Source organism: Parus major, chromosome 19 (genome assembly GCF_001522545.3).
Source record: "Parus major isolate Abel chromosome 19, Parus_major1.1, whole genome shotgun sequence".
Taxonomy (NCBI): domain Eukaryota; kingdom Metazoa; phylum Chordata; class Aves; order Passeriformes; family Paridae; genus Parus; species Parus major.
The window spans coordinates 8,616,342-8,625,856 of NC_031787.1; the positions used below are offsets into that span (position 1 = coordinate 8,616,342).

The 9,515-nt window shown below is 63.6% G+C and overlaps 1 protein-coding gene across 2 annotated transcripts in view; it reads right to left on the bottom strand.

Annotated features, from left to right (window-relative positions):
* Positions 1-368, bottom strand: part of HNF1B (HNF1 homeobox B) — a 20,973-nt gene extending 20,605 nt beyond the window's left edge. For both annotated transcript variants that reach the window (XM_015646960.2, XM_015646961.1), the window contains exon 1: positions 31-368. In XM_015646960.2, coding sequence (XP_015502446.1) covers positions 31-368 — 338 coding nt within the window. The remainder of the gene's footprint in view (positions 1-30) is intronic.
* Positions 369-9,515: the final 9,147 nt, after the last annotated feature.

Here is a 9,515-nt window from a genome sequence, read left to right on the forward strand (position 1 = left end):
CGCGGCGCGGGGTGCGCCCGGTGCCGGTACCTGATCATCCTCTCCACCTCTGCCCGCTGCTCCACGGCCTCCTCCGTGTTGAGCGACTGCAGCTCGCGGAGGATCTGCGGCGTGTCAAAGTCGTCGCCGTCCTCGGAGCCCTCGTCGCCCGAGAGCTTGCCCTTGCCGTGCCCGTTGGCCAGCGGCGGGAGGGCGGCCCTGCCGTCGGGGGGCCCGCCGGGAGACAGCGGAAGGCTCTCCAGCTTGACGCCGAAGCCGGCGGCGGGCACCATGTCCTCCAGGGCGCGGATCAGCCCCTCCTTGGTGGCCCCGGAGCTGAGCAGGGCGCCCAGCAGCTCCCGTTGCAGGGCGCTCAGCTGGGACACCATCCTCCCGGGGCCGCGGCTCGCCCGCCGCTCGCCTCCCTCCTCCCCGCTCCGCCCCGGCCGCGGCTGCTGCGGGCCGCGGGCCGCGCTCTACCAAGCCATGACCGCCACCATAAGGCATTATACCTTATGCAAATCAGCGCCAAGGCCTCTCCTCCGGCCCCCGCCCCGGCCCGGCACGGCTCGGCCCGGCCCTTAGCGCCCGCCGGGGCGGACTTTGCCTCGCGGCCGGCGGGAGGCCCCGGGGGAGCGGCGGGGGCAGCGCCGGGCGGGACGCGCACGGGACGGCGGCTCCGAGCGCCTCGGACCCGGCTGCCGTCGGGGGTCCCGGTGCCGGTCGCACCCCGGGAAGGGAACGCCTTTCCCTGCCCGCGCCCCCCGGGGCCAAGCGAAGACCCCCGGCGGGTTCGGCTCCCCCGGGCGCTGTGCCCGCGCTGGAAGGGGGCCAAGCCGAGAGCCCCTTCACTTCTTGCAAGGAAGGTTTCTCCCCCCGTGTCTTCCAATGTGTGGGGTCCTGCTGCCCAAGCCCCGGCACAGAGCAGGAACGGGCTGTGAGGGCCCAGGGGAGCACCCCCAAGTCGGGGGGTTAGCGGTGGGGGTCGTGGCCCCCGCGGTGGGACAGCTCTGGGGACAGGCTCGCTGCCATTTAGCTGTGCAGGACATGGAAAGACGCCCAGATGGCAAAAGGGAGGCTGTGGGGACAGGGGTCACAGGGGACACGAAGCCCCCATTGACCCTTGGCAGCAGTCAGGGCTGGGAGCAGGGAACAGGCTTGGGAATGGGCAGAGGAACAGATCCAAGCTGAGCTCTGGGATCCGAACAAAACCTGCTGTGCCCATCACTGTGAATGCACCAAGTCCCAAAGATCAACAAACGCACTTGAATCAAAGCAGGCGCAGGACAAGAGGCGGCACCACACCCAGAGCAAGGCACAGACGAGCCCGGGACCCTTCAGGGGAAGGCAGGCCTGGAATCTCCACTCATGACTGCCCAGTTGCCCAAAGCACTTCCAGCTGCTGCTGCTGTTGGCTGGCACCTGAATGGCAGCCCTGGCAAAGGCCAACAGCTTTAATCCCAGTGTTCCCAGCCCAGATTCAGACTTTTCCAGGGCACCCAGAGTTACCTGCCCATCTCAAAACACACAGAAAATCCTGCCAGCCACCAGCACCCATGGCAGACCCCAAATGCAGCCCTAGAGCCTCTCAGGAGCGCAGCTGCTGGTCCCTAATACCACTAACCATGGATCTCCTCTCAGTTAAACACCCTGGGGAGCTGTGGCAGTTTGGTTCCTGCAGAGCCAGGCAGAGAGAAGGAAAGGGAAAAGCCCCAGGGCTCAGCAGGGAACGGTCTGTGCCCGCCAGCAGGAGCGGCTGCTGGGAGCTGCAGGGGCTGAACAGACTGAACTGTCGATAAAAACCATTCCTGCTGGTGGAACAGAAGCAGCTCGGGGCCAGGATGGCAGCACAGCGCCCTCAGAGCCCCTCTGCCCTTTGGGGGACAGGGCAGAGCCACAGGCAGGAATGGGATGCTGGGGATCAGCCACCTAACGGGAGCAGGAAAGCTCTCCCTGTGTTGGGAGGGAGGCTGAGGATCAGCACACAATGGCCACACAGGGTTCGTCATGGGCACACGGCAGCCTGAGCACCACCCAGAGAGAAGAATCCCAAAAAGCCCCTTCCTGGCTCCCAGCTTGGAGCCCTGGGCCCAGCCGAGCAAATTCCCAGCCTGGTCCCAGGTGCTGAGGCTGCACAGGGAGCTGTCAGCAGCTCCCTCTCACCTGTCTGGCACCGTGTGAATGCCCTGGGTGAGGGTGAGGGGTCCCCAGCTGTGCTGTGCCCTGCACCCCAAGGTCTGTGGGGTTACTGGTGAGTGTTCCCCCTGTGCCCTGCTTTCCCACCTCGGAGGGTGAGTGGCACGTTCCCCCCAGGTCCCTGCAGCCACAGGTGCCCTCATCCTTCACACCACAGCAGGTCCCTGATCACCCCAAAATTCTGCAGCTCCCAGGTGACAGAAGAGACACCAGACCACGGAGCCATGGGGTTGAGGGGGCGTGCAGAGCCTCTGCCACCCCTGGCTCAGTGCCACACTGTGCCCCCGGCTGTGCTCCCACCGCTGCCCCGGCACAGGGCACAGCCCAGGGCAGGCTGTGGGAGGCTCTGCAGGTGCCAGGGCAGAGCAGGAGCCGGGCTGAGAGCCCAGACCCCCCGGCACGGGCCGTGACACCCCCACCCTGCAGCAGCCTGGGAACAGCCTGGCTCCTGCTCCGAGCGGGTCCCTTTTCCCTTTCAAGTGGGCTGGTGAGCTTTGACTTGGTCTTTGCACAGGCTTCATGGCATCGCATGATAATAATGTTCTGTCACAGTGGGTGACCTGGACCTTGTCCTGTTTCCACACATTTGGAACCACCTGGCTAATGAAGTGGATATCGTTTTCTGGTCCATCTCTCTCACCCCATTGCTCTTCCCCCTTCTTCCACGCCCCGCTCCTCCGAGCGATGTCAGGAGCCTCACTGCAAGCGGCCTTTTCCCATCGTTGTCCGGCACAGCTCATTAACTCCTCTCAGCAGAAGAGCGTGGTCATTACGGCTCGGGGGGCCGGTGGGTGCCCCTCGGGGCTGGGAGCACATAGTTTCCCAGCCCCAGCCCGGCGGGAGCATCAGCCCGAGCTTCCAGCGGGAGGTGACTGCGGCTGGGAACGCAGGGCGGCTGCACCGGGAGGGTTTTTTAGTTTGAGCATGCTCTGCTCTGCCCCGGAGCCCTCCGAAACCACCTGGTTTGCGGCCAGCCCGCATTGGCCGGCAGCTCCCAGGGCTGGAGCGGGCTCACCTCCCGCTCCCCATCACCTCAGAGCCTCCGGGGACCAAACCAGCAGCCCATCCCTTCACACTGCCCACAAGGAGGGAATAACCATCCCTCCGCGACGGCCTGATCCAGGCAATCCCTTACCCGTGGCCACATCCTCCTGCACCAACACAGAGGGGCCGGCAGCGTTTGCCCTGAGCCGGGCTGCGGCTCCCGGCTGGCAGCGGAGCCATCGGTGCCAGCCGTGAACGCCGGGCCAGCGCGGGGTCAGCCCCGGGCACGGCTCTCGGCACGGGGAACTTTGCTCCTGGCGCTGCAGAGCCGGGCAGAGGAGCCAGGGCAGGCCCTGTCCTGCCTCGTGCCCACCGTGGCACCGGGCAGAGCGGGGACACGGGAGCCACAGGGCACCGGTGGCACTTTCCCTGCGCCGGGGGATTTCTGCCACGGGCGCGCTTACGCATTTCGTATCTGCCTCTCATTTTTTCCTTACGGTTTCATTTAACGCCTGAACGCGTGCAGACACCGCCTCTGACCTCGCGGGCAGTGGGCAAGAGAGTTCCCACCAAAACAGGCCCATTAAACCCCCTCACGGAGATTTTTTTCTCCTCTGCCCCCACTTGCGCTGAGATTTTCGCATTCCCTGCCTGCCTCCGCCTCCCCCACACCGAGGTGATGTAATGTTTTGAAGGCTTCTCCCATCCCCACCTTTATTAAATATGACCCGCGGTTGATCCCCGCGCGGGGCGAAGGGAAGCTGTGGTTTCGGGAGGGATCAGACATGAAAGGAAGAGCTGCCCGCTCCTCACGGGGTTCGCTCAGCGGGGCCATGCAGAGCCCTCACACCCCTCAGCACCCCGATATTCACAGCCTCCAGCACCACACAGGTGCCGCTTCCACCTTCCAGGAAAGTCAGGCCTGTTGGCACTTTTGTTTAGGATGCAAATTACCTTTTTGCCTCTCTTCTCCCTCCCAGATCACGGACGGAGCCTTGGCTCTCCCTCTGCAGAGCTTCTGGGAGAGAGGCTCAGCCGTAGGGTGCCCCATCTGTGGGCTGAGCCCTGCTGTCCCTGTCCCCTGCAGTCCCCAGCACAGAGACCCCACTGACACCCTACAGATGCCCCACCACAGGCTGTGCTGCACAGCCCACTCAGCCCCCAGGGAAAGGACATGCCTGAGCTGTCACTGAGCCCCAGAGCGAGGCCTGGTGTGGAAATGACTCCTCTTCCACGTGTGTAGAGCCCCCTGCTCCAAGCATGGTGAACCTGGCATCACCCAGCGAGAGATGTTCTGGGGCTCAGATTGAAGGGATGGATTGAAGGGAATGGGTTTATCCCCATCAGGGTCTGGTCTCACCCCACAGGAGCACTCAGGCAGGGCTGGCACCAGGTGGGCTGTGCTGGCAGCAGTGTCAGCACTGGGGACACCGTGGGGAACCCCCATTTGGCCATGTGGGTGCACCCATGCTGGGACATCCATCACCCTGGGGACACCCATCACCCCAGTGCCCTCACCCAGAGCTCCGCAGGTCCACCTGGCACAGGTGCAGGAGACGAGAGAGGAGCTGGGACTGGCACAGGGGGGACAGGAGCCACCCAGGACCTGCTGGGACAAGGCGCAGGGTGGGCAGGAGGACACCGGCAGCAGCGTTTGTCTGTCACATCGATAATTAATGTTTCTCCCCTACACTTTGCAAATAACTCGCGACTCTCTTTGTCTGGTGATAAATGGCCCCTTTGAAGTTCTCCTTTCTCAAAAGCAAAGCAAAGAAACACTTTCATAATCCGTCTTCACCTCCCATCCTGTGCCGAGGCTCTGCTGCTCTGGGGGGGCACAGGGGGGCCTGCTGGCCCCTCACCTGCAGCTGGGACCCCTGTGGGGCTGCTTGGTGTCCCTTTACTCTGCCAGGGGGACAGGCAGTGGGGTCAGGACCACCTCAGCCTGTCCCCTGCCCATGGCAATGACAATGTGTCCCACGCTGGTGGCCTTCCCACCACATTCCCTCCCCAGCAGTATGTACCCATTCTGGGACACCCCCAAAACCCCAGACCCCTCATTTTCAGATCCTGGGGGTTTTCCTCGACCTCCCCAGGTCTTGAGCTGGAGGGGAGGGCTGGAGCTGGGCAGCCGAGGGCAGCAGGGACCCGCTGCAGGGGTGTTTGGGGCCGCAGGGGTGCGGACGTGACCCAGCACCCACCGTGAGCCACACACACGTCCCCCCGCAGCTCCAGCTCGCACTCAGGTTCTGCTTGGCTGCCACAGCAAAACAAGTTCTGCTGGGCTATAAAAAGGCGCTGGAAGCAGGGCAGGCCGGGAGAGCGGTCGAATCCATGCCAGAGCTCTTGCAGGTTGTCACTGGCTTACGTGTCAGGGCAAACAATGCTATCTGCCCATGGGATCGCGGCACAAGGAACACCACAACAGCGGCCCAAACCCCAAACACGGGGTCACGGGGCAGAGCCGGGCAGGCAGCGGGTCCCCGAGCAGAGCCGGGCTGCCCCGTGCCCGCGGGGACCGTCCCAGGGCCGGCTGTGCCCGATGGCCAGCGTGGCACTGGCCCTGGGGCTCCTCTCGTCGCAGCCCGATGCCGGTGGCGGGCAGGGTGGCCCTGCTGGCCGCTGTGTCCCCACAGGGGCAGGCATTGCACGGATGCCATTCTGCTTTGCCGCGCGTCCTCTGACTCTTTATGAATTTTAAGACAAAGAGGAGGGAAGCGAGCTGGAACCGGCGCGGAGGTGGGGTTGTTTTCTGGGAAAACAAAAGCAGCGTGGCCAGTGCCAAGGCCCAGGGGATGCTCAGGGCTGGAGGAGCTCCCTGAGGACAGGGATCCCAAATTTAGGGCAGCTTCAGTGTGAGCCCCAGATGCACTACAGGGAAGCCCCAACCCAAAACCTGGCCAGCCCCACCATCCCACGTGTCACGGCCACGGGTGTCTGTGTCACTTGCCCCTTCGTGTGACAATGGTGGCACCAGACGTGCTCTGTGCCAGGGGTCCCTGCTGGTGGCTCCCCAGACTGAGGGCAAGAGCTGCCACAGAGGAATTCAAAAGGTTCAAAAGAAAAGTAAAATCCAACTGTCCACGAGGAAATGCTGTAACTTCCCACCTGTGGAAAGAGCCCCCCACGGGCATGGCCCAGCTCACCCCAGCCCCTGCTACAGGTGAGACCCCCACTCCAAGCACATTTCTCTGCTCCCTGGGAGGGTCCAGCCCCAACCCCCAGCGGGGTCCCCACCGGGCAATGGGGGGAGCCAGGAGGGCAAAAATCAAAAGCAAATTGCGGGAGTCAATGGTGCGGAGCCGCGGGCGGCCTCAGCGGCTGCCGTGTGACTTTGATTCCCCTATCATAACCCCGAATTAAAAATTCAAGCAATTACTTGCATGGCTTCCCCCCGATTAGGCTGGGCCTCGCGTTCATTAATGCGGGCGCACAGAGAAAAGCCATTAGGGCGGGTGGTGGGGACGGTTTCGCTGAGAACAGTTCCGCTCCAGGAAGGAGCTGGGCCAAAGCCGAATTTCACACATCTCCGAGGCCGCCCAAGCACGGCCGGGGCCCTGAAAGCCGCCTTTGTCCCCCCGGCGGTGGCTGAGATGGGTCCCCATGGGATGGGTGGCACAGAGAGGGGCATTGCCCGGGCAGGCAGCTGCTAAAAGCAGCAGCCCAGCAGTCGAGGGGATGGGCCCGAGTCATGGGGACTCGGCAGAGTTGAGCCGGTCACCCCCAAAAATATTTCCCCAGGCCAAGCCTGGCAGTGCAGCAGCACACAGGGGCAGCAGGAGCAGGGGTGGCTGCTGAATCACCCAGCCCATCTCAGCCCTCTGCACGTGGGCCAGCGCTCGAGCAAGATGTGGCAAGCCTCCCACCCGGCAAGGCCGGCTTTACGAGCGGATTTCAAGTTCCACATAGTTTTCCCTCCCATTCCAGCGCTAACGTTTTTCCTGCCGCTCCAGGAGCGGGGATTGGCGACGTCTCCTGCCCAGGCTGTGCCCACTGTGCCCCCGCGGGCACCCCCCACCCTGCAGCTGCCACCGTGCCAGCGAGCCGAGCGTGCCCCTGCTCCAGCGCTGGGCCATCAAGGAAATCTGCTGGACTGAAAAAATACCAGCACGTCTAGACTGAAATACCAGTCTGGGCTCCCTGGGAGCTAGAGGACCCCCCCGGAGCAGCGTGGGCTCCCTTTTCCCGGGGGTGGCACAGGAAGGAATGACCCCAGGGACAATCCTGCTCCCCGGGGCTTTCCAAGCCTCTTCAGAATCTCTGTCCCCATCCCCACTTGGCGCTGCGGTGCCCAGAGCCCTGGGGTTCCCTGGCTTTTCTTCCACGCTCCTTCCCTCCTTGCCCACACCCTTCCTGCTGGGATCCCTCCTGCCACAGGCTTTAGTCCCCGGCGAGAGCTGTGACAGCCAGGTCAGGCCAGCCAGGGTGGGGCTGTGCCCAGATCCCCTCGCTGCCGGCTCCATCCATCAGCGGCGACCCCGGAGCCGCCCGAGGGGGAGCGCCGGGAGGTTGCAGAGGGGAGAAAAGGAAAACAGACAGGATAAAAATCACCGAATTAGCGGGTCCCAGGGAGGGACGGCCTGCGAGATAGCGCGGGGCCATTTTTTACAGTGGAGACAGCAGGCATGAACTGCGGATCAGCCTCTTCCCTTTGACCCCGCCACTGGAAGTCACCCCTGCCTTCGCCACCCCATTGCTCACGGGCCGATGTCGCTGACAGCGGAGTCACAGCCCCGGGGCTGCGCGGAGGGAGCACCGGCATCCCGGGGCCAAAGGCCGGGAGGGAAAATTCCCAAATCCCGTTCATCACACGGAACGGGCAGAGCTGGCCCCGCTGGGCTCCCGGCCCCGCTGGGCTCCCGGCCCCGCTGGGCTCCCGGCCCCGTTCCGATCCCGGTCCCGTTCCGATCCCGGTCCCGCTCCGATCCCGGTCCCGTTCCGATCCCGGCCCCGCTCCGATCCCGGCCCCGCTCCGATCCCGGCCCCGCTCCGATCCCGGCGCTGCGGGCGGACACTGCGGTGGGGACAGGGGCTGGGGGCACCCCGCGACCGCACCGAGGGGACAACCAGGACCCCACCGAGGGGACAGAAGCAAGCGGCACCGCCGCTGTCGCCGTGCCCGGGGACGTGGTGCCACCTCGTGGCCCGGGGACCGGGGCCGCACCCCCGCTGCTTTGGGATGCTCAGGGCACAACAGCCGCAGGGTGGCCGGTAAATCACTGCCTTTGCTCCCCGGTCACGGACACAGTTGTTGGAGGGAAGGGGAAAAATCAATTTAAAAAGAAAGCTAACAATCAAAGCAGGTGGGTGCAGGCGAGAGGGGGTGTTCAGCAGTCCCAGGGCCGCTGGAAGTGACCCGCTGTGGTTGCTCCTTGCGGCAGAGCCCATCACCGCAGGTGTCCCCACGGGGCTGCCACGGGCCTGGGAAACGCTCCCTGGGGCTGCTCGGCCGCAGGAGACATCCCCGGGCCGGGATCGGGCCGGGCACTAAAGCCCTTTTGTTTTCCCCACCCAGTGACCCCGCGGAGGAACAGGCGGATTGTCTTTCAAACGGAGCCGATGTGGAGCTTGAATGTCCCTTGCCACCTTGGCTATAAATCATCCTGCATGTGATAAGGTAATTACCTTCTCCTTGGAACTATTCATAGGAAAACCTATAAAGGGCCTGGCTTGTAAACACAACAATAAAGAGGCAGTACAATAAAACCTTGGCCGGGGTGGGGAAGGTGCTGCCTTTCCCGGCCTCGAGCACCTCGTGCCCCAGCCAGCCCTGTGGCTCTCATGGGCAGCGAGGGCTGGTACAGGGCACACACAGGGTCCCTTTGTCCCCAGAGGGTCGGCAAAGCCCTGTTTGGGAATAGCAGCAGCTCCTACCTGCTTCCTGGGGTGCATAAAAAGAGATTTCTCCATCCAGAGAACAGCCTAACACTGGATGGGGCTGCTGGAGCACACCCAGCTCAGGTACACCCTGCTCCCAAGTCCCACAGCTGCCTCAGCACCAGCACTCCAGCTGCTACAGGATGGAGGAAGCTCTAGAGATGTCAAAAACTTTGGGAAAGAAATCCAGGCAAAGTTTTGCTTTCAGTGGCTCTGGGACAGATTTCTCCCAAAGGCAGTGGGGAAACACAGGCTTGGTTCAGGTGTGAGAGCTCACAGATGGGATCAGCTACAGCAGCAGCAGCCAGAGAGGAAAGGAGCAAGTGAAGCTGAAGTGCAAATGTGCCACCTGAAGCAGAGCCAGGACAGGGCCCAGCAGGGATGCTCAGCTCCTCCTCCATGCCAGGGTTTCCCAGCCTGACCACACACATGGGGCTGGTACAGCAGGAGAACTGGCCCCATTCATCCCCTGAAAAAGG